Source organism: Mustela nivalis, assembly GCF_964662115.1.
Source record: "Mustela nivalis genome assembly, chromosome: 2".
NCBI classification, from domain to species: Eukaryota; Metazoa; Chordata; class Mammalia; order Carnivora; family Mustelidae; genus Mustela; species Mustela nivalis.
Window position 1 is genome coordinate 121,532,104 of NC_139021.1, and position 24,901 is coordinate 121,557,004.

Here is a 24,901-nt window from a genome sequence, read left to right on the forward strand (position 1 = left end):
CATTGCTCCTCTTTGACGTATCCAAATTAGAAATCTTGTCTGTGTGTCTGTTCTGTATGTATCACAGACATATGCCAAACATACTACATATAATGTTTGTGAAAATGTGTCATGAAATAGTTTCAACTCCAGCTCTAGAGTCATATGCTTGGGTTAAAATCCCAGCACTATCCTTTACTTAGAGGTGTGACCTTGGTTGAGGTACATGGTTTTCTGTAAAATGGGAATAATACGACTGCCTAACTCAGAGCAGCCTTGTGAAGAAGATGAAATGAAATAATACATGTAAATAGTTAACAGTGGTAAACATAGACTAAATGTGCACATAGGAAACATTCAGTACATTTGTATATAAACATGGACTGTTAAATTCCGAACTGTTTCACAGCAGCACTGACAGGTTGCTCTCAGACTCTGAGCTGAGTGCTGCAGAAAGCCCTTTGGCTGACAAGAAGGCTCCCGGAAGTGAGCGTGCCGCGGAGAGGGCTGCAGCTGCCCAGCAAAACTCCGAAAGGGCTCGTCTGGCTCCACGGCCATCGTATGTCAATATGCAGGTAATGAGGAGAAATGGGAGAGTTATCTAGATGTGGGGTGGTAACTTAGGGAATGGGGAATTCAGCAAATGTTTAACAATAGAGCAGAAATTTGGTTTTCCTTCAGTGCTCTAGTCAAAATTAAATTTAAATATATAGGTAGTAGTTAGGAATTGGTTTTGCAATAAACATTAAAAAATAAAAAGCTTGAGTAAGAAGAATTCTTTAAAGTGTATTAAAATTCACAATAAGATGGTCTGTGTCGCTATGTCTTATGTAAATGATATTATTTCTCTGTTACTTGAAGTTTAGATAAATGTAAAAACTGTTATTTTTAAGTATCACTGCCTCATAACATAGTCTTGGATAAATATATCTTTCTATATGCTTAATGGAGATAATAAATTTGGTGTCATTTAGATAGTTATAAAAATAATTAAAGTGAAGTTTAGGTTTTTGAAAGTAGATGCCAGGTATTATTGAAGACTATGTTAGTTGAGAGATGTATGATCATATTAAGCAATTTCTTCAGCAGGGATCTTCTCTGTATCCATTTTTAAAGTATTAGGCCAGTAAATCAAAATAGACTATTGATCATAAAATTCAGAAATTTGATTTCCATATAAATGACAATATGAGAAAGAAGGATTTCATACTTTGTGCTTTTAGAGACTCTTATAAACATTTGATTTCAGTGTCAGAATTACTGGGTAGACTTTCCTACTTTATAGTAGATTTATTATCTCCAGTCTCCCCCACCTCCCCAGAAAAGGGGAAAGCTTTTCACAGAATCTTAAAAACAAGCTGTCACTGCTATGTCAAAAAAAGTAATTTATGTCACTAAATTATACCTCTATAATTTTAGTGAAAACTGCAGTTAAGTCCTGCTTGTCTGTTTTTTAAATCCTTCACATTTGAACATTTTCATGAGTTATTAGATGAATGTTTTTACAAAACCTGTCTTTTTTAAAGTGTCAAAGTTTAAAAAAAAAAACACATATGTTACATTTTTCCTGATGGATTTATTTTCAGTTAATATAAATTAAAGCTTTCATTATACAAAGTACCTCATTCCCTGTATGATCCCTTTTGGTTTTTGTCCCTCTTGTAGTTCCCTTCTTTTCCTTCAGATTTATACCTAGTGAATCATTTTCACATTCCTTTCTTTTGGGATGGATGAGAATGTTCTTGGTGAAAGAGTTTTAACTTAGATGTACTTATGCTCTTAATGAAGAGCTAACTTTTTAAATTGCTAAAAATTCAATGGTTGTAGTCATCAAGCATTGACAGAGAAAGACTGAAGATTTCACTGATTCCTGCACCTAAAAAATGATCTCTGTCTCCTGACCCTTCTCGGAACACTGCATCTCTAGCTCTCTCTTTACATTTACCTCACTTCCTAATTTATTTTGTAGTCATTTATTTGTTTCTTAAACACATCCCTGCTAAGATCCTGTGTGTTTTGAGGCTCTAGACCCTTGTTGATGCATTGTTGTATTCTTCTACAAAGAGCAACATAATCTCTTTAACCAGAAGACACTCAGTATTTACTGAACAGGTAAATTTAGGATCTAATCATTAAAAGTTGATTTTAATTCCCAATGCCATTTTAGACCTATAATTTTAAAAACACCAAACTATGTTATCTGAAAATCTGGCTCTCCTGATTTACTGTCATTTTCTTAGAGTTAATCACACATCTTAGTTTGTCTGGGTCAGCCCATTTACTTTTATAATTCTGGCCTAATTTTTATTTGTAGCACATTTCTCTCTCAAATACAGTTTCAGATCATACATTATACAGGCATGCTAGATCTAATGGTATAGTCCTCCTAGAAGAAGGGTCAAAAGAGCTCTCACCAACTGGTTCTTGGCCCTCTTGGTAGGCCTTAAGACATTCTTAAATCAAACCTTACATAGTCCCTAAATTGGAGAGCTGAGAACACTGGGTTTGCATTTGAGATGTAGCTGTGTCTGGACTGCTTTCTTCAAAATGACCTACCTTGGTCCTCGGTAGACGTATGATTGAAGTCACTTATTCATTGTGAATGGAAAGAATGAATGGTAACATCCTGGACCAGTAGAAGAAGTAGCTAGGTTTAATTTTATTGCATGGCTTTAATGTCATTACAGATCAAAGCTAGGCATTTGTCATTTATCTCACTTCAAAAGCAAGGACTGTGCCAATTAGGCTAAATAAATTGTCTTAACATCATCCCATTTCAGGCCATGATTTACTTAAGTGAGGAGGGGATGTAGAGAAACAAAGAGACCAGTAGATAACCAGAAAGCATTTTGGTAATGCCTTATGTTGGGAAACTTAGCCTATTTATTGGGTTATTCACTATACTTTAGCATCTGTTGGCCCTGGTGTGTTAAATACTCACAATAAATAGGATTTTTTCCCTTTTGAAGAAAAATTTCTGATTCTTACCACTTTCATATTAGAAGTAGTTAATTTATTCTAATTAATTAGTTTGAAAACATGTTTAAATTTATCAGACTTGTGCTACATTACTATCATATTAATGGTACAAAGCTTAGCATGTGTCCCAGACAGATTCATGGGCTGTAGTCAAAACCTTTGTTCTCTAATTGTGGGGTATTGGCAAGACATTTGGACAGACTGGCAATAAAGATATTTTTTCTCTTTTATTTTCAGGCATTTGACTATGAACAAAAGAAACTATTAGCAACCAAAGGTATGTGCTGTGTTAATGATCAATACTTTGATTTTTTTTTTTCTAGGAGACCATAAAAAGTTTCCTAGTAGTCATGTTGAATTAAGAAATTGGACCTTCATGAAAAAAAAACCTACAGTGTTTAGGTTCAAGTTACACAAATTTTGTTGGAAATGAATGTGTTTTGTTGAATAGATTAGCGTTAGATTAATTAAGAAATAATGTAACATTTTTCAGTTTACTGTTACTTTGTATAAAGTATTTTATGAAGGTACTTTAAGGCATTTCATGTTAAGAAATAATACTCAGTGATACTTTCTTTACATATATCAAAGAAACAACATTCATCAATATTTTATTTTAGAAAAAACATTAAAAATACCAAACATTTGTTTTATATGCTGTCTCCCAAAGCTATGTTAAAGAAACCAGTGGTGACAGAAGTCAGAACACCCACAAATACCTGGAGTGGCCTGGGGTTTTCTAAATCCATGCCAGCCGAAACCATAAAGGAGCTGAGAAGGGCCAACCATGTGTCCTATAAGCCCACAATGACAACGACTTTTGAGGTTCGTAGAGTCATGACTTACCCATTCTTCCTGTCTGTTCTTTCAGCAAAGGAGTGGTATCATTCTTTATTTACATAAGGAAAAGTTGTTAATGGTGATTTGTTCTAATTTCTGTTCCTGTAAACATATTGCTATCAAATTGATACAGTCTAATATATTATGGTCTTTACCTTCACTCAGAGTTGTTGATCAGCTACTAAAGAGATGTAAATTTGGATAAATTGTGATTTTGTTAGAGGGGGGAGTGTCACAAATGATAGAGCAGGGCTGAGATTAAGCAAAGGACAGATGTAATATTCCATAAAAGTTATAAAGACTCCCTTTATTTAAGGGTATCACTCACCAGCAGACCCACTATAGGGGGGCAAAGGCAAACACTCAACAAAAATAAGTTTTCACATATGAGTTAAAATTTAGCATGTTCAGATGTGCCAGGAACACAGCAGGAAGTATCATAAACAAGAGCTCCAAAATTTTATGTTTCCCAGATGTTGGCTGCATGGCTCAGGGTGAGACTGGGAAGCTGGCATCCTTGCCGCATGGGGAAAGGATCCAACGTTCTGTATTTCTCAGCCAAGCTGCACGTGACTTGCTAAGCAAAGCCTTTTCAATCTGACAGTATCAGATTTTTGGCTGTAAGCCTTTTGGGAGTTGGGGTGGAATTAGAGCACACATATGCACACTCAGTACTGGGGAGAGTATACACACCCAAACGTGGATAAAAATCATGAATCCAAGAATCACAGTGTTCAACCAGAATGCTTGTAAGCTGAAAAACAAATACTGGTTAAGGGTTTCATAATTGTTAGTCTAATAACTAGCAATTGTCGATTGACCTTCTTTTCTCCACCAATTTTCCTAATAATAAATTAGACTGTTGATGAAAGGCAAAAGCAAACATGCAATTTTTTTTCCCCCATTGCTTTTAAGTTTAAAAGAAAATACTAAAAAGAACAGTCTCTTACAAATTTCCTTGTCAGACTTACAGTAGCAGCCTGGAAGCCTGTATTTAAGGACTGAAGTTAACTGTCAGCAGCTAGAATGTAGGAACCGTTATGAAAAATTTTGAGGCTCTAGGAGACACACTCCTCTTTCTGCCATTGTAGCTCTGAGAGAAAATAAGCTTTCCTTTTGTTGGCAGAGACCTTAAAACTGCTGTGCTAATTCTGAGGGTTTTAGCTGAGGCACCTATGGTCATCAGTTTCACTCACTTGGCTTTGGCAGAATGAGTGTTAGGTGTGTTAGGTGGCTGATCGTGTTTCTGTAGTTTCAGAGATGAAATTACCCTAGAAATGCTATTTGAGTTGTGTCCTCAAAGACCAGAAGGATTGCCGGTTGAAATGATGATTGTTCTGATAACATAGTGATCAAGTGAAAGGGCTGTGAGGTCTGACAGCCACTACTGGTACATGGACAGCTCTGAGGAATGACTTCTCCCCTCTGAACCTGTTTTCTAATTTGAGTTGTTCTGAGGATTACCTGGAAGAAGGCGTCCAGTATGTAGCATGCCATGTGGTAAGTTCTCGTAATATTGAGCAGCTACTGTTCTTTGAAATGGAGAACTTCACCCTGAAGGAAACCAAACACTGGCTGAAAGCTGAGATTACATATATGAAAGCTTTTTGCTGGAAATATTATTGCATATTCAAACTAGATTTGCTTTTTATATCCAAAGGAATACCTCAGAGTATTATGTGAACACATACTGTGCTAAGAACAATTATCTTATTCACATAATTTATTTCTTTGTGATTTATACAGTGCATTTTCATCCATAAGCTTACCCAAAGCTACAAGCTCCCAGTGAGGAAAAAGAGACCCTGATCAGTTAAGTGTCTTCCTTGAGGTCATGGCAGTAGGTGTCACAGAAAGGAGTTGAGTTTATTTTTCAAAATTTCCTTATATTTCTCTTATTAATGGTTTAACCCAAGAGAGTACATAGCAAAGGTGATAAGTAAATGATCTAGAACCATGTTGCCATTGCTTAACATATATAAGATGCACTTTGGAGAGCTTCGTAGAAATGCACATGCTTTTCCAGGATCTCATTCATCAAATAAGGAGCAAGAACCAAGAATCTACATTTTCAGCAAAAGCCTAGTATGAGTCTGATGCAGACACCCTTCTAAAAACACTGCTCTAAAGAAGGGTAACCCTAGGAAGAAGATGCTGAAATTATTTTAGAACCTAAAAGACTCTTTGCTCCAGCGCCTGTCCAAGGATGCATGGACCACTTCTCGAGGCAGGGATGTGCAGGGTCTGACTCAGTGCCTGAACTCCCTCCTATGGCTTTTCCTGCTTTGGCCATCTTGGGCTAGCCTGTTCCCCCTTTGTGGTTAATATCTCGCAACCTGTTCACAATGGAAGGTAGGGGAGAGGGTGTGAGCAGCTAGATCAGTGCATGGGCTCTCACCATGTAACCTGTGTTTATTTACAGGCCATTCAACAATGCTGATAAAGATATAACCACACTTTCTTTGATAATGGTGTTCTAGCTTTTCCCTGTTGTGTAGGACTTGAACTTTTCTTCATGCATCCCAAATCTATTGAAAGGGGATGGAAGGGCCCCTTAAAATAACAGGATCTAAATTTGTGCAGTTGTTATCTGCACATGCATGCCTTTTCCTTTATTCTGCCATAGCTCAGAGGGCTTAAAAACTGAGCAGTGAGGATTGCTTCTTAGGGTTCTTAGGGTTAGCACATGGGGACAGGGTGTGATGGAGAAGGACCTGGGGAAAAGTAGGGAGAACTTAAACATTTTTATTAAAGAATTAACCACATCTCTGCCTACAGCACTAATATTTTGAAATTAGAAGGTGGCAAGAAACACTCGTTTTTCCCTTATTCTTTAACAAACCAAACCAAACCAAACCAAATGGACAAGTGGAATGCTTATCTATGAGAAGAAGCGTGTTTAGCCAATAGGTTCTGATGGAAATGTGCTGCTCACTCTGTGTGCCGGGGATTAAGGCACACAGAATTTCCTGCTCTAGGAGGCTTGCTTGAAGCAAGAAGTGGATGCTTTGAGCTTCTTAGTCAGATTTCTGAGAAGCTAGACTTGAGCAGTTGTTTCCAGTTTTAGGGCAGCTTTGAGAAATGAGCCTGTTCTGAAGAGCTCCTTCAGATAAGACACTGGCACCGTGAGGCATTTTTTGTTTTCTCCAAGACTCAAAAATATGACCCCATCCACTTGATCAAATACTGAGACACAAACCGTTGAACAAAAGGCTGCTTTCACCTATAGTGTCTCTGTCACATCAACAGAAATATGAAAGGTCTAGGATTTTCCTTTTCTGTTTGCTACCCCTCTCTGCTGCATATTCCCTGAAGCAAATGAAAACATGTTTTGGGACTCAAAGATGGTTTTTAATTTCCCCACCACTAAGAGTAATGAGATTGTCTGATTATTTTAAGTCTTACAAATCCAAGAATGGAAATGAGCTGCTCTTTATGGTACTTTAAATTAGTGAGTAGATAGTGAACTAGTAGATATCACAAGATTATGTTTTACTTAATTTTTTTAGAAATCACCATGTTTTGTCAGGACTGACATAGCCGTGTGTATCAAGTCAGCTTAGATCTTAGATGAATGTGTTTTTATGCTAAAAAAGAGTTTAGATGCAGAATTTTAAATATACATATAAATACTACAGTAATGATCTCATTGATGTTTCTGGTTATTGCCAGTTTTGAGCATATTCTTATTTCCTTTGTTACACTGGATTTATCTTGGTTGAAGTGTAATATTAAAGATGATTTTAACTGAAAACACTAGTTCTTTGGTCTCAGGAGCCTTTCTTTCCTCTGCCCCTTCCCAAAAGTCAGCAAAGTGCATCCCATAGAAGTGGGAAAAGATATTTATAGATTCAGTAATTCCACAAATATTTATTAAATATATTTTTTGCTTCTGGAGACAATTTTAGGGATACAGTGCTTGAATACAGGTTCGACTTTCTTTTTGGTGGGTACAGAGAGATACAAAACAAACAAACAAGAAGTCTTTAGGTGATTAAAAAAAAATCCCTCGTCAATATAAGACAGAGATGCTTTACATTAGATGGTTATAGCAGACCTTTATAAGCAGATGACATTTAAGCTAAGTTCTAGATGACAAGAAAGGGCCAGCATTGTGAAGATCTAGGGAGACAGTAATAGGCCTTGATCACCTGAAGACGGAACCAGCTGGTACCTTCATGGAAGAGAAGTTGGGTAGGGTGGTAGATTGTTGAAGACTGAGAGTTCAAAAGAGAGGAAGAGGATCAGTTAGGGAGCACCTCAGCCCATGGCAAAGTATTAGAAAAGCATTATAAGACTTCATACAGAAGGTACCATTTGTTCTAATTTGCTTTTTTTTTTTTTTTAAACCAACCTAGTTGCTTTATGAAAAATGGATATTGGGGTGGGAGGCAAGAGTAGAATAAAATATTCATGAGGTGGCTACAGGTTACTGTTGTGGAGATGGAGAGAAGTAGGAAGATTTGGGGTATGTTTAGAGATGACATCAATAGAATTTATTGTAGTGAGGGAAGGTGACATGAGGACAACTTAGAAGTTCAGCTTTAGCAACTGGGTGAGATGTAGGAATTCTGGGGGAGGAGTGTGTTTGAGTGTAGCTAGTGGGGATGGGTAATCAGCAATTCAATTTCAAGCATTCTAAGTTTAAAATGCCTACAGGACAGTAGAATGGAGTGTCAGATTGGCAATTTAATTATTATAAATTTCAATAGGGAAGTATGGGAATAGGGAATATTCCTATATTAGGGAATATAGGGAAATGCCAATACGGAAATGCCAGTGATTAAATAAATGAATGAATAAATGCAAATTCATTGCAAATGTTGAGATCTTTTACATTTTTATATTTGGGAGGAGGAATTTAAAAAGGTAAATTTTTTCAGGTATTTGTAATTTATTGGAAAGACCCTATCGTTGTTGGGATGAGGGTTTCAGGGAAAAGATGGCAGCCCTCTCCACTGTGATTCACCTAGCCTAGGAGCTGTATTCCTATCAAAGGGTTGGGTGTAGCCACACATCTTCCTATTTGTCCTTCATAGGTGATCCAAGGCAGAGAATCTCTGCTGTACCAGCTGGAAGATTTGTTTTGTAGTTCCCCAAAATAGGGAGGACTCTTGAGTATCTATTGCTCCAAAACTTAGAGGAGCAAGGCTTTATCCTGAGAGCTCTCAGAACTCTGTTGAGCACTCTGATGATGAAGGAGAAAGACTTCATTGCGTATATTACCAGGTGTCGTTGGTGGCTGGAGGGCAGAGGCCATATATACAAGTACCACAGACTCCTGAGAATCAGCATGTGTGGAGAAACTGCAGTGGTTGAACAGAGAAGTAATTGGTGATGGTCTAATGTAGATTCTCTTCTCCTCAAATCTTGGGAAACCTACCTTAATATGTCCCCATCTGACTTTGGTTATTTACAGGGCTCATCAATGTCCCTCTCGAGATCCAGCAGTCGTGAACACTTGGGAAGTGGAAGTGAATCTGATAACTGGAGGGACCGAAATGGAATAGGACCCCCAAGTCCTAGTGAATTTGCAGCTTCTGTTGGCAGCCCCAAACGTAAACAAAACAAATCAAGTGAGCTTTGACTTTTCATCATACTTTTAGATGTAATCAGCCTGAAATTTGTCTGTTTGATTTAGGGTGATGCTCGGATATAAACTCTGGACCCCCTGCCTTCAAGTATTTGGAATAATCCTATGCCACCTCCTCTCTTCCCCATTTTTCCAGGTGAAGTAGAGAGCATAGTTCTCTGCTTCCATGGCCTTTTGTCTGTGCTTTAACTTAGCACTGGTTATACTTGAATTTTTATACTTGTGGAGAACTTGAACTTCACAAGCTAGGAAACACATTTATATTCATTCAGCAAGCACTCACTCATTGCCCGGGTACTGAGTGTTCTATTAGGCTGCACCTTATTTGTTGTTTCTTCCCAAGAGTCTAGCAGTTCTGACACTTACTAGGCACTCAGTAGATATTTCTTGAATGAACCTATGGCCATGCTCACGCAAAACATCCAGAAGATGAGGAAAACACAGGGATGTAAAGGAGCCGAGCTGAATGCTGTCGCATTAGCATCGTGGAAAACAGAGGAAAAATGGGCAGACTTGCCTTCAGCTACAGAAGGTGAAGAGCAGATCTGATTTTTTGAACTGGCAAGATAAAGCTGAATTGGCACAAATAGGAAAAAAGAGTTTAAAGCACAGAGGCTAGGATGCCTGGGTGGCTCAGTGGGTTAAAGCCTCTGCCTTCGGCTCAGGTCATGATCTCATGGTCCTGGGATCAAGCCCCACATTGGGCTCTCTGCTCAGCAGGGAGCCTGCTTCCATTCTCTCTGTCTGCCTGCCTCTCTGCCTTCTTGTGACCTCTGTCAAATAAATGAGTAAAATCTTTAAAAAAATAAATAAATAAAGCACAGAGGCTCTGGCTTTGAACAAATGTGGTTGAGACTCAAAATGAGTCCAATGGTTTTGTCTGTAACAGTACCCACACTTCTAGGTTGTATAAATAAGACAAGAATTGATGATTGTAATCACATAATAGGCACCTAATGGCCTTTTTCAAGGTTTTCAATGAATTTGGAATCATGGAACACATAGGGTGGCGTATTTGAAGAATACTTGAAGAAAGGCAGTCTGAATGAGTGTAGTGGACGTGGTCTACTGTCAATTGTTACCTTCAATCAGGTGGACCATGTTGTCCAGGGTCTCAGATTTGAAAAGGCTGGTCATCATGTCAGCCAGGTCGAAATAAGGAAATAGATTCCAAGTACACTGACAGAAGTAGCCTGGAGACTTGCATGGGCATGGTGCCCCCCAAGCAGCTGAGAGGTAGACTGGTGCTAGATGCAGATCTAGGGCTGGAAATGATCTCTGTTCTGCATCTCAATATAAATTCCCTTTGTGTCTTTCTTTTTCTGTCTTTATCTCCTTTCCCTTTGCTTAACACTGGATAATTAAAATTGATTATACAACTTAGTTGAATTGAAGTTCAGGATTTGGGTTAAGATAGGAAACTCATTAATAAAAAGGAATGATTAAGGAAATTGTTGTTTGTCTTTTGTTAGATGTTTTAAGAGCAGAGGGAGTTTAAAACAATATAGAAACTACAAGTAGTCAAAATAAAAAGAAATATGAAAGAAATTATGTGCCATAATATCACTAAGAACATTTTATTTTAAAACGTGTTTTTTTACATTTTACTAATTTTTTGCTTAAGCCAACGATATGTAACATATTATCGTTTAAATATATAATCAATATGAAGACATTTTTATGAGATATTTTACATTTTTTTGTGTGCTAAGTCTTCAAAACCTGATATTACCAGATTTCATAATCTTACAGAACATTTTCATTCCCACCACACACATTTCAGGCACTCAGTAGCCACATGTGGCCAGTGGTTACTGTATTCAACAGCACAGTTTTAGACAATTTTTCTTGACACTCTTCAAAATCACCAATGTCCAGGTTTTCTTCAGACATCCCTATTTATACCAGTTGTTCCAATGTGATTCTCAGTAAACTCTTTCTTTTATTCTCAGAAAAAGTAAATGTATATCATTTAGACAGTAAATTATATGGTCATCCTGCCAGTAACCTCCTTATTGTCAACTCTGGTGGTTACTCCTGTGTGTTCTTCAAACTCTGCTTCGTGTGTCTCAAACCAGCACCTCACTGGATTGATGACCTTGGGTCCTTACCTTTAAGTGTTGGGGGTCCTTGTCTCTACACCTTTTCCCCACAAAAGATAAAACATCTATTTTTTAGGGGCACCTGGGTGGCTTAGTGGGTTAAGCCTCTGCTTTGGGCTCAGGTCGTGATCCCCGCATCAGGCTCTCTGCTCAGTGAGGAGCCTGCTTCCTCCTCGCTTGCCCTCTCTCTCTCTCTTTCTCTGCCTGCTTGTGATCTCTGTCAAATAAATAAATAAATAATCTTAAAAACAAAAAAAAAAGAAAAGAAAAAAAAATCCATATTTTAATACGTGTTTTTTAAAAGTTTTAAGTAGGCTCCATACCCATTGTGGGGCTTAAACTCATGACCCCAAGATCAGGAGTCCATGTTCCATCAGCTAAGCCAGCCAGGTACTCCTAAAACATCTATTTTTTAAGAGAAAGAGAAACCTGATCAGGAAATTCCTTCCACTTGAAATATAGGAAGTATATATACTCTTAGTTGGGAGATTAAAATGGCCAGAGAAAGTGATCAGTGGCACATAAAAACGTGTAGAACTGGATTCTTAGATTTGGAGAATGCATTGACCAAAGGAAATTCCATGTATCTAATTTGCTAGGTGAGTGCCCTCCACTCTCACCAGTCTGGGAATCCTTCCTGAAGCTGCAACTTCAGTATAAGAGGAAGAATCCCCACATGATTGAGAGCCAGGGAGGTAGGGATGGCTACACAGACAGCTCTGCTAGGTTCTCTGAAGCATCTCTGGAAGAGTGGGTATTTGGCCAAGTGCTTGGCATGGCTCCCTAGTCCATCACCCAGCAGTGCATGTTATTGGGTCTGAGAACCACAGACAATCTGGGGAAATCTTTGTCCACCAAATCAGCCACAGAGTCAAGGCAAGTTCAGCATTGATGTCTTCGAAATTTTCTAAGTTAACTAATGTTCATAAGTTAAATCCAGAAACTGTGCCACCATTCTTACACTTCATATTTTCTCTTAACTTTAAAAGTGCTCTGTTTTGTAAACTAACTGCCCAATTATATTTTTGTAAGGAATGAGATTTACATGTTGCAATATCCTATAATTCCTTTGACCACAGGAAAGCACAAGTGTGGATACAGAGGGCCATCCTGCTTTCCAAAAGGAGTCTGGACTTACAGTAACTTTCCATACCTGTATTATATCCCAGGGATCTTTCTTCCAATTTCTCATTTAATTCATATCAAATCAATTACAAAGAGCAAATGTTTCTGAATGCTCAGGGAGAATATGATTAATGATTATTAACTACAGAGGCACTGCTGCTGAGTTGCTGCCTCCCAAGTGTATCTTTTTAATGGCAGGAGCCTCCCTGAAAGCAGTAACCCGCATTTCATTAATGAAAAGCCAATGTTTCAGTAAAGAATTGCTGTATTCGGGCAGCTACTGCTCCGTTCAGCCCCACAATGAAATCTAAAATATTTGAGTGATTAAAATTTTTAATTAAACCATGTTGTCTCTGGGCATTTACACTTCAAGCTTGTCTCTGCTTGCCTTCCAGCGGAACACTATCTCAGCAGTAGCAATTACATGGACTGCATTTCTTCGCTGACGGGAAGCAATGGCTGTAACTTGAACAGCTCTTTCAAAGGCTCTGACCTCCCTGAGCTCTTTAGCAAACTGGGCCTGGGCAAATACACAGACGTCTTCCAGCAACAAGAGGTCAGTCACTGTTTGTTTATTTTCCTGGGCACCTTCATTTTGGTTGTACGTATGATGGCTTCTAGAATGAAATCACTCATTGACTTATGCCTGTGCTTTCACTGAGCGTTTACTAAAGTCTCATAACTTGTTTTTGCTGCTAAGAAAAATGTCATCTCATTTCTTACTTACTTAGTGCAACTAATAAACACAGGATAGCAAAAATAGAGAAAATTTGGTTTCCAAGAACACACCTTCCCCAGTTTGAGCTAAAAGACCTAACCAGTTTATTGATTCATAGGAACTTTGGACTCACAGCTCCCTCAGCAGCAGTCTGTATTTAAGATAATTTCAGCCCTTAATCTTTGTTACCTTCATTGGTGGCACTTTTAAAAGACCGCATCTGAAGTAAAATCTGTGGTCACTTTTGACCCCATCTTCGTCTTGTTGCTGAATCTGTTCCCACAAAATAGAATATGCTTTTTATATATGTTAATTTATTCGTTAATCTACTGCTTGGCTTTTGCCTGAGCTAAGACAGAAATGCGATGTCTTCTGAAACATCACCACCATGAATTTTGGTGAGACCGATAAGCGATGGCTATTTATGCTCTGCCTTAAAGAGAAGAGCCCCTGAACATGATTCTTTCTATTAATGCCGTCATGTTACTAGGGCACAGCTAACCCAGTGCAATAAAAAGTTAGAATATTTCAGTAAACGTGTGTATTTTTCAAATCCAGACATGGTTTAAGTTTTATGCTAGTTTGGCTTAGTTGATACTAGAGAACATCTGATTAAGTCAGTAATTCCCAAGTACATATGCATCAAAAAGAATCTAAGATTTTTTTATTATACAGTTTATATCATAAATTTATGCCCATGGTTCATTAAGTAATTAAGTTTAATTGGTGAACTTTTTTGTTTTTTAACACCAAAAAAATGTCGTGTGTATTGGATTTCAGTGTATTGATTTTGTTTTCTTTTCCCTGAATCTATATTAGTGTTCATTTAACTGAGTTAAATGAACTCTCTAAGCTGAATAACACTTTTCCTTATCAAATGCATTAAAAAACTGCATTTACTGATTTAGTTCTGCTGGTTAGACAAGGGTAGCTGATTGAGAAGTTCAAGGGCAGAGTATTTTAACTTGTCCAGACAAAGAAGGTTTTGAAGTAAAAGATTGGTTGTTATTCAATAATATTTGGATTTGTTTTGTCTGTGTGTATTTAATATTTAAAGAAGCATAGAAATAAATTTATTAAAGGTAATTCTTATCTATTCACTCCAAGAAGGAAGAAAGCAGGACAATATAAAGTCAGACTGCCTTTATCAAATATTTATTAACTAGACCAGAGGTCAGCAAAGGTACTTCTTAACCATTTACTCCAAGAAGGAAGAAAACAAGATAAAATAAAAGCCAGACTGCCTTTATTGAATATTTATTAACTAGAGCAGGGGTCAGCAAACTGTAGCCTGCAAACCTGCCTGATTTCATAAGTAAAGTTTTATTGAAACACAACCACATTCATTCATTTACATATTATCTGTGGCTGCTTTCAAGCTCAAATAGGAGAGTCGAATAGTTGCAAAGGAGATAATTTGTCCCACTAAGCCTGAAATAGTTACTCTCTTGCCCTTTAGAAAGAGAGGATCCCTAAAATAGAGAATCTATTTAATTGAATTTCTAAAAACATATCTTTCGACATGATAGATGAAAAGGTTTTCCAAGATATACCTTTAAAATGAAAACAGAATAGCTCAAATTAATTTCTATATAATTTGAATGAAAAGTACAAATTTGGTTGTTTCTTTCATGTAGGATATTTTCTAATACTCAGATATCACTTAACAAGAATTTCCCATTAAGTGACCTTGTGGGATTTAGTTTATTGTAAGCAAGTTGAATATTCATTTTTAGCCACTTTCACAGATGATAAGTCTAAATACATCATTACTAGCCATAGCTGTAAGTTTTTTTACACTTTCAGTGAGCCCATTGCTTTATATCTCCAATCATATTTAATGCCCACTGGAGCCCCATAGGATACAGTATTATCAACCCTAGGTGCCCACAACTAGTAATGGCAGAGGCAGAATAGAAAACCAACTCTCTCTGGCTTCAGAGCCCATTACCTTTCTGTTACTCCACAGTGTCTTGAAAGGAGGAGTCATATTCTTGAGCTACTTTGTTGCTAATGCCAGAGAGGGCAATTATATTGTCCCTGGAAATACCTCTTGTATGCCACTGTTGGAGATAATTTGCCAGGCTGAGCCAAGTGAACCATGTGTCTGATGTAGTTTAGGAATTCTTCTCTCAATTCTTATGTAGAACACAGTGGAGGATACCAGAGATGGTATTACTCAGTTTCTTTTTATAGCGCTACGCTTAACCAGTTCAGAATCCAAAGCTAAGAAATGGTTTCTCTCTTCTGGACAGGTATGTATCCTTCCTCTTATGAGTTCCCCAAAAGTATAGAATTTGCTCTGGCTGCCAGAATGCTAAGACCTAAATATCTAATCTCAATTGCATTAAATTACTGGCTTGGTTAAGTTTTATGCTAGAATCATCACTTCCATTTCACCACCTTTGTTACTTAGCCCTTGTCCCCTTGGTTTGTGACACCACTGTTCCTTTTTGGAAGTCGGCATATTCGTAAATGGGAATATGTGTAATAATGAGTTGAACTTTTAGTAAGCAAGAAAATAAGTGCTTAATATATTGGTTATTTATATTACTTTTTCACCTACAGATCGATCTTCAGACATTCCTCACTCTCACAGATCAGGATCTGAAGGAGCTGGGAATTACGACTTTTGGTGCCAGAAGGAAAATGCTGCTTGCTATCTCAGGTGAATATAAATCCTCATACTCACATTTTAAAATCTGAATAACTTCTGCCCATGGCCCCAGCCAGTGGGGCTGGTTCTGTCCATCAGCCACTTGCTTACACGCTGACACCTTGTGGTTGTGGTTCTAGAGTGTTTTCCCACTAACAGTGTGACAAATGCTGAGAACATCCCTACTACTCCTTCATCAAGGCGTTGGCTTGAAGACCTGCCTTGACAATGTTGTTCTTTAAAACAGATCTCTTCAGCAAGATCTAACCAAAATTGCCCTTTGCAGAACTTAAGATTGGGGGAGAGGTGGAATTCTCCTTGTCATGGTTGTGTTAAGCAATAATCATTGGGAATAATTTCTCTGGTTTGGCTGTCATGTTCCAACTGCATGTGTCCTTGTCTGCCAGCTGAGATAACTGCACCAGAGAACAAGAGAAGGATCCTTCCTGTAGCTGGAATCTGGCAATATTGTCTTGCTTTAAAATTTTTCCCAAACTCTTAATAGAATCTGTGAGTCATAGAAGGGTGTAGTATGCTGAATCTAGTTACAGAATGAAGGAAGATAATGTTGTCTGTCTCCCAGACCACCTTTTTTGTGCCCCTGTTGCATATTCTATGTATTAGAAAACATTGTTCTGTGTATTTCCTGAGTACCTGCCATTTAAGAGGAATTCAGCTGGGTGGTGGGTGGTGGGTGGTGAGTCAGGAATCTGCAGATATATAACCATGTACCTCAAAAAGTTGTTTGGAGAAATATAACGGCAAAAATAAAAAGGGCAAAGAAAAAAAAGAGGTTACTTTTTGAAGTTCTGATGAAGTTCATTAATATCAATATTATATGTGTGCCAGTTTCTCAGAAAGAGACATCAAGGGCAGAAGCCAAGTGTTAGGTGTGGTGGGAAAATGACTTTGCCTTTTCAAAACATTGATTTTTGCAGACTCTTGCCTCTATGAGGCCAGCGGTGCCATCCAACCAGTGCAAGTCCTTTCCAAATAGCATTCACTTATCAGATCAGCAAATAAAATAAAAACCTGTCATTTTCCATTTAATTTTAGCCTGAGATTGCATCCCTTTCCCAACCCCATCAGGAAATTGTATATATAGACCTAATACCTGAAGCACATACAAGCAGAGCAGCTCTGAAAGAAGGGTGGAAATTCAGCAACTAAGCAGCCTGTTAGGGTCCTCCGTGGATAGGGTTCTTCAGGCGTCAGTTGGAGAAGTCTTCTCCCCTCCTGCGTACCCACGTAGTTGCATTAATGAAACTCATAAGGGCAGATGCTTTTTCTTGTTTCATTCATAAGATCACCTTTGTATAGTAGAAAGAGCACTGTGTTCACATAAGGAGATCTGGGCTTTGCCTCTGCCGAGGCATTAGTCTTTGGGTGAGTTTCCAAACCTCATTTGGTTTTAGTTTCTTACCCATGAAGGTGGGTTGGAATAGATGACTCTGTAAGATCACCTTCCTTTCCTAAGGTCTGTCCTTCTATGTGCTGTGTCATCAGGGGTAGTGAAAATAACCGACAGTTTTAGCAGTGTATGTGATTAGCAGTATACCCTTTTGTTCTTTCTCTTTCTACTACCTGTGGCAATAGGACAATTTGCAATTTGCTTACTCTGAAGCTTAGCCCTAAATGCTATTTCTAGACTCAAATTAACCTTATGTATGTTTACGTTCTTTTATTAATTTAAAAAAGAAATTAATATACTACTTGAAATTTGATTAACTCACATAACTGAGCCTGTAGTGTAAATAATACTTGTAAGCAGGCACCTTTATACCAGAGAAGTTTATGTCCTAGAATTGGATAATTATTCACTAGAAAATCATAAAATGTCAGGGACCGTATGATGAAAATTAAGGTCTTTCTTCGTGCACCCAAGCTTTGTAAAGCTTCCAGCAACAAGCAGATATCTCTAAATCATTGGGACCTTTATCCTGGAAGACATTTGTGATGTATTCCAGATGGGTTTTGGGGAGTAGAGTGGAAACAGGAGGGGTTTTGAAGCTTCTTTAAATTTTTTTTTTCTTCATTCATCCTCAGTGTGGTTCTGTTGTGGTTATACACTACTTCTGTAAACCACCTCTCTCAATGGGGCTCACAGGTCTTCTTGCTTTTAAAGGCAATTAGAGGCTTTGAATAGATGCCTTATGAATGTTCGGCACAGTGTGAAGTATTCGATTATTTTAAGTATGATTTTGCCTTACTTTGTTGAGCGTATTTGTTTGAACCTGGTAAATTGTTTTCTCTGCAAGTAATAAGTTTTTATTGAGAAACGCTTTGTCAAAAGACTTCTTTTTCCAATTCAGCTCATCTGATAACAAAGACATCCATTCCTAGTCTCAGAACATTCCATTTCCAAGGACAGAATGCAGGATAGCTGGGCAGCTTTTACTCATGTTTGTCTTGTGATTATATAGTTTGGTTAGATACAGAGTTTGCTCAAAATTCCTTTCTAAAATTTTATAGATTTTTAATTTGTAATCAGGGTCGTTCTTTCAGTGTAAGGTTTTATTTTGTTTTTAATCTTGGGCCCGAGGACATTTCTTTTAATGTCATAGAAGGAGAGGAGATTTATCTCTAATAGAGACAGATCAGAGGGGGGGAAAATGGTCTTTTTTTCAAATCTATGATTTTTTGAAAATTCTTTGATTTCTCTCAGAATATTTTAGTGAGTGATTAACTAAATGTACAGGGACAAGGTAAAAGGAACTTTAACATCCTGTAGACAGGCTTCCCACATCGGCCTCAGGTAGATCTAACATTTCCTGACCTATTCTTTTAGTTTGTGACTCTGTTCAGACCCGCAACAAGATCCTGAGAGCTGCCAGGATTGTGTGAACCTTGGAATTTCAAAGAAAAAGGTTGGTATTTTCCCAAACTATCTCTTAGGTTTACTTGAAAAAAATCAGGAGGGACTTTGCTTTTTAATATAAAAAAGAACAACAGAAATTAAAGTCTCTTCAATAGGACTTGATCTTTAATAATCTCTGGAAGATTTATCTGTTTCACATTTAGAAATATATACCTTAGAAATTATTTAGAAATTATTTCTTTAGGGAATGGATGAATTCCTTCATGATCATTTTATGCTCTCAAAAATCTAGTTGATGTGACTTTCCAGAATAAAGTTTTCAATGTCTCTTTTAAAAATGTGTTTGTCTTCAGTGGCCCAGTTTCTTCATGTGCTCAATTGTACATGTTACGTGTGCTAGGGGAGACTGGTGTTTCACCTGTTCATTCCTCTTCCTTCTCGATAGTACGGCAATGTTTTCCTGATTCATGGGTTATTCTCTCATGAGAAAATGGAGACCAAAGACTGTCCTCTAACTAGAAGGTGATAAAACTTTCCCAAGCCATGTACTTTTAAGGGGATTCATTCTTAACTCTCTTACAGTTGCCTTTAAATACATTAAATTCTGTCTTGATTTCTGAATCTCTGTTTTTTAAACAAGATACATGTGTTCAACTTTTAGTAGGAATGTCATTGTTACAGTGTTTCTTTAAGAGTTTGAAGGTAGCCATCTATAAAGGAGCCTGCATATATCTTGCTTGTGTAGATATCTTCCTTGTTTCTCCAGAGTTTTAAAGATGCATTTTTCTGTTTAAAAAATAAATTTGGTATCATGAAATCTGAAGTTTAGCTGTATTATCTGGCATACCTGAAACTACTGATTTTTTAAAAATTGTATTCCGATGCCTCAGTTGGTCTTCTCTACTTGGATGGACCACTGGAGCCCAAAGCCCAGGACATGGACCTCTTTGTAGGCAGTCTATCTATGTTTCAGCCTGTCACTTAAACGTTATTTTTAAAACTCAATTTTCTTACCTAAAATGGAGAATAGTGGGTACCTGGTGGCTCAAGTTGGTTGAGCGTCTGCCTTCAGCTTACGTCATGATCCTGGCCTCCTGGGATCGAGTCCCATGTCCAGCTCCTTGCTCAGCAGGGAGTCTGCTTCTCTGCCCCTCCCCGGGCTCATACTTTCTCTCTCTCTCTCTCAAATAAATAAAATCTTTAAAATATATATATATAAATAAATAAAATGGAGAATAGTAATATCATTTACTCCTTAAGGAGGACTTAAATAGGACAAATCAAATCATAAAGTGCTTATCTTATAATAAGCACTACTAAATTTCTGTTATTTTTGTTCTGCCCTAAGACCTCACTGTGGCCAAAAGAGAGATGTCTCCACTCAGGCATCACCCCTGTGGAGCAGACATTTACATTTTGGAAGGTAGCAGAGTGAAATGTTAAGGGTGCTGGTTCATCTTCCAGAACTTGGGAGATGAGTGCACATCCAGTCATATGGCTGTCCTTAGCCACCTGTGACCAACCCACTGCAACCTGAATCTCTTGTTCTGAACCCCGGCACTGGTATAGCCATAGCTTGCAGTGCGACTTCAGAATTGGAAAGGGGACTGTACCTGTGTGGTGGTGAGAATGTTTTGAGTTACTGTGCAAATGCACATCCTGGATCGCTGGCTCTACTCCTGTCAAAAAAAAAAAAAAAAAGGAAGGGAAGCAAGGAGAGAGGGAAGAAAAAGAAAGGAAAAGGCAATACAACTTTAATCACATCAACTATATAATCCCATTATTTGATACTTCGGTTTGATGGCTGTCGGCTACTCTAATTTCCAGAGTATGACCATTGTCTTTACTGGAATGAGTTCATTAGCAGGAGTTACATCATTTAGTTTGAGGATTTGTAAATACATGTGTTGGGGGAAAGGGGACTGTTGCATAGTGATAAACAAGGTGGACTGCTTCAATTAATTTTTTCCTTTCTGATTAGTAATTTCTGGTTGATGAAAGGCAAAGTAAACTGTGTTTTTTTCAGGACTCTGGTTTCTTTAAAATGAAATGAAAACATCTTAGTTTTTCCCTGAGAACTTGAGTTCAAGTATTAGTTGTTTTCAGTTACAATAATTTCACAAACCGTTGGTATTTTTACTAGGTTGATTTTTTTATTCAAAGGAAACTCCTGCTGATACAGTTCCTCACATAACTCTTTCTGACTCAAGGAGCAGAGGCATCAGGAGTCAGTGGAGCCATTGGGCTGTGGCTTAACACTTCATCGTGCTCCTTCGTTATTCTCACATTTGTGTGTGGAGTTTCCTTTTCATGTCTGACTTCAGTAATTTAATGAATGCTGTGTTTGACATGGATGAGTTCAGTAGCTGTAATAATTTTCTGTGTCATTGGTAATACACCCTCTCATATGCCTTTCGCCACCTCTGATGGCTCCCCTTTCCTTGCCTCTGCAATGACATTTGAGATAGTTCAAACCGGTTAATTTGTCTGCCAGGAATATAGAGGGTTCTGAGAACACGACATACCTGCCGGATAGTCTACAAACTGCAATAAAAATGATTTACTGTCCTTGGTTCTCTCACTACCAACATGCTCCACTTAATATCAGACTTTCTAGCATTTCAGAAATGTCTTGACCAGCAACTAAAACTTTTCCTTTTGCTACCAGATTGACTTTCCCTCCAAAACCCTTCTATGTCACCATTTTCTGGGCTCTACTGCCTTGTCCTGTAGATTATAGAACTTTTCTATTGAGCTTCTAACAATTCTCTCTTTTTCTCTCTAGAACTAAATAAAAATCGAAGAAAGCTTTTTGAACCACCAAGTGCACGCACCTCGTTCCTGGAAGGCGGAGCGAGTGGGAGGCTACCCCGTCAGTATCACTCGGACATTGCTAGTGTCAGTGGCCGCTGGTAGCAATATCCTCGCCAAATCTGTCAAGTTGGACACAGGAGATCTGTGAACAGCCTTCACTGCACACCGTCCTCAGTACTCTGGGTGTCTGGTATCAGGACCAACGCATCTTACTCAAACCTGAACTTTGTGCCAAAAAGCAAGAAAAGAGAGAAGGTGATCTTATGTCATCATACAGAAATGCCACATTTGGATGACTTTTTTTAAACGGCAATCCGACAGAACTTGCAATTTGAGGGTAGGGCTTTATTTCCTGTTTTTATTTACCTAAGTAATGTATGCACTGATTTTTTTTTTTTACTTAAAATGAAGGATTAATTGACATCTGGGATGCCAGAAAACTTAGAGGTTCTTTTTGTTTGCTTGTTTTGTTTAGGGATTTGGGGATTTTTTAAAAAAATAATCAAAATGGAATTTTCTGGTACTGCTTTAAAATAATTATTGAGGTCTTTCAGCACTTTACACTTTCTAATTTCTTGTCCTGTGGAAATCATGCCTCTTTCTCTCAACTTTCATGTCACCTGATGTATTGGTACAAATCAGATTTAGGCATACTTTTCTGACAATCAAGTTTTTATTTGAAATGGTACTGGATTATCAGTTTTGTGCCAAATATTCTGACTTTGGGAAATGTAAATGACTCCCCTTGGTTCTGGACCAGTTCTGTTCATTTATATCAACATCCTAGAAATAATTAGCAATTAACCTATTTCACATAACAGGTACAAAGAAAGACCAGATGGACTTTGCAATATTAACCCTTTGCAGTCATCATATTTAGCTGCTGCCTGTATTGCTAAAATGATTTTAATGGTTGTCTGAAGGCAAAGGGCTATTCTTTAGTATACTGCCACTAAAGGACACTTATTTATATCAAACTTTTATTTTTAGATATTATAAGCATACAGTACATAACTGATTAAATTGATATCTACTAGAGATTTATGGTAGAGAATGGACGGCATTCAATAACTGGAGCCCTAGATTGTCACTTTATTTAAAAAAAAGACAAATAATCATCTGACAAGACAGCACTGTTGCCATTAAGAGGAGAAATAGATTACTATCCTTATCATGTACACTCTAGCTGTGCTCCATATGGTCACAGGACTTTCAAAAACCATATCTGTCTGCTTGAAGTAGACTTGTGTTTGTTGAGAACAGAAAGGCTTTATTTAAGTTTCCAGGATGACAGTTTATAAAAACAGCGGAGTTCCAAAGGAAGACCCAAAGAAAAAGACTATTTTCTAAGTGGCTAGACTCATTGTTACTATCTTATACTGTGAAAGTCCAAGAAATCAGGCAACATTGTTTCCTAGGTCTTTTCGGACATCTTACTATAGATTTATGAAGGGTTTTCAATCCATGAAGAAAATCACTAAGTGCCTCTCTTTCTTCAAGGCAATATTATTTCCAAGTGTATTGATTTGTTGGAAAACTTTCCCATAGGAAATGTTGTGAATTACCTGTACTGTAATGATTTATTTATGTTCAGTATTCAAGACTTTCTACATGGACATAAACCACTGTCACACATTTTCAGAAGAAGGTATTACATAAGCCTACATAACAATTGGGGACTTTCATACAAATGTGAGATTAGAAAGATTCGCCAGATATTTTTCCATGACTAAGTCTTTCCATTAAAGTAAGAAAAAGAATTGAAATTTTGCACTCAGAAAAAAATTTCACCTTATAAAATAATATTGGTAACCTGGAAGGCATAAGTAATGGGCCTGTCATAAAATTATATCCGTAATGACAGCACGAAGGGGATGCCCATTCCTAACTAAATCTTGCATGCTTAGGTGTGAGAACTAAATTGATTCTTTTGCGAGTACAACAGAATCATCCTGTGCACAAGTCACATGAATACGATGGAGTTCCCTGCTTTACGTGGCTGTATGGACACATCACGCTACACATTCAGCACAGGGTAAGAATTTGGATTCATTTCCTGTTCCACTCAGTGCTATAAGTTTCATTTCTTTAATAAGACCTTCCTAAATTAGAAAAAATAATAACATCATTTAGAGCTCTTTCCCCAGCTCTACCATGCAGTTGTAATAGGAGGAAGATGGGATGAATTCACAGTATTAAGTTGATAACAGGTTTTATGAACAGTGCTTTGATACTATGCCAAAGAGAAAACTGTCCCAGTTAAACTAGATTAAATAGGGTGGCTAAAAATTAAAAACAAAAACAAAAAACACTGGAAATTACTTTTCTCACTTTCTCTTGATGCAATGAAGGGAATATGACACTACAGTATATGGTGTTGTCAGTGTTATATGATGCACAAAATATTTGGATTATTTGAATAAATGTTAGCTTTTAATCAGTCTGTGCCTTAATAGTGACCGGTTATCTGTAAATAGAGAACAGATACAGATTGTATTTTTGTGGGGGGTTTTTGTCCTTCTAGTGATTTTTTTTTTAAATGAGAGATGGAATTAAGCATTGAAAATGGGAATTTTTCTAAACTAATCAAGTGTTATATGAAAAATAAATTTATATAACCCCTTTGTATTGCCCTTGCTAGATGAAATGTGTCTTTTTAATTTTTTTTTTTTTTTTTTGCCTTTTTCAGCAGAATTGGAAGATGTCTCTGTAGTAGCATTGAGCATGCATTCTCTCTTCCTGTTGTTTTGCATTGGCCATCCTCATTTTCATCCAGAAGCTAAAGCATTTATTTTAGCCAGTGAGCTCGGGACCAGTAATCAATCATTGTTTCTCTGGCCACCCATAGGTATATACCAAAAGAGTAAGACTACACATTTTATTCTTGCTCTTTCTTTCTTTTATAAAGAATCAAATGTATGACCACTTTGACAACCTCATCCATCAACAGAGGAGCTCTTTCCTAAAGTTATGCTGGGCTTCTTGACCCAGGTTCCTGTTTCAGAGATGGACTGTCATGCTGTCACACTGCACACCGAACCCTCACTGTGCCTTGTGCTGAGATTTTATCTGAACTCATCTTCAAATGGAATTAATATATTGCCAATCCTGAGAGTTGTTAAATCTCAAGGAAATGCTAACCTTCCACTTATTTATGCTTCCAAAAATACCTCCACTGTGCTGAGTGGAGTGTGGATTCTGCTTAGCTTTCTCAAGCCCTCTCCACTTGCCCCTCCCCACTGCTCACTCTCTCTCTCTAAAAAATAATCCTTAAGGA

The 24,901-nt window shown here is 37.6% G+C and overlaps 1 protein-coding gene across 3 annotated transcripts in view; it reads left to right on the top strand.

Moving 5' to 3' along the window:
- BICC1 (BicC family RNA binding protein 1) overlaps window positions 1-24,257 on the top strand; it is a 260,873-nt gene extending 236,616 nt beyond the window's left edge. Inside the window, exons 15-22 of one of the 3 annotated variants that reach the window (XM_082719498.1) lie at window positions 389-554; window positions 3,196-3,235; window positions 3,629-3,783; window positions 9,218-9,374; window positions 13,014-13,174; window positions 15,905-16,004; window positions 18,781-18,859; window positions 21,596-24,257. In XM_082719498.1, the coding sequence (XP_082575624.1) occupies window positions 389-554; window positions 3,196-3,235; window positions 3,629-3,783; window positions 9,218-9,374; window positions 13,014-13,174; window positions 15,905-16,004; window positions 18,781-18,836 (835 nt within the window). In that variant the 3' untranslated portion in view covers window positions 18,837-18,859; window positions 21,596-24,257. The remainder of the gene's footprint in view (window positions 1-388; window positions 555-3,195; window positions 3,236-3,628; window positions 3,784-9,217; window positions 9,375-13,013; window positions 13,175-15,904; window positions 16,005-18,780; window positions 18,860-21,595) is intronic. The other 2 variants (XM_082719496.1, XM_082719497.1) reach the window with 2 other exon arrangements.
- The last annotated feature ends 644 nt before the right edge of the window (window positions 24,258-24,901 follow it).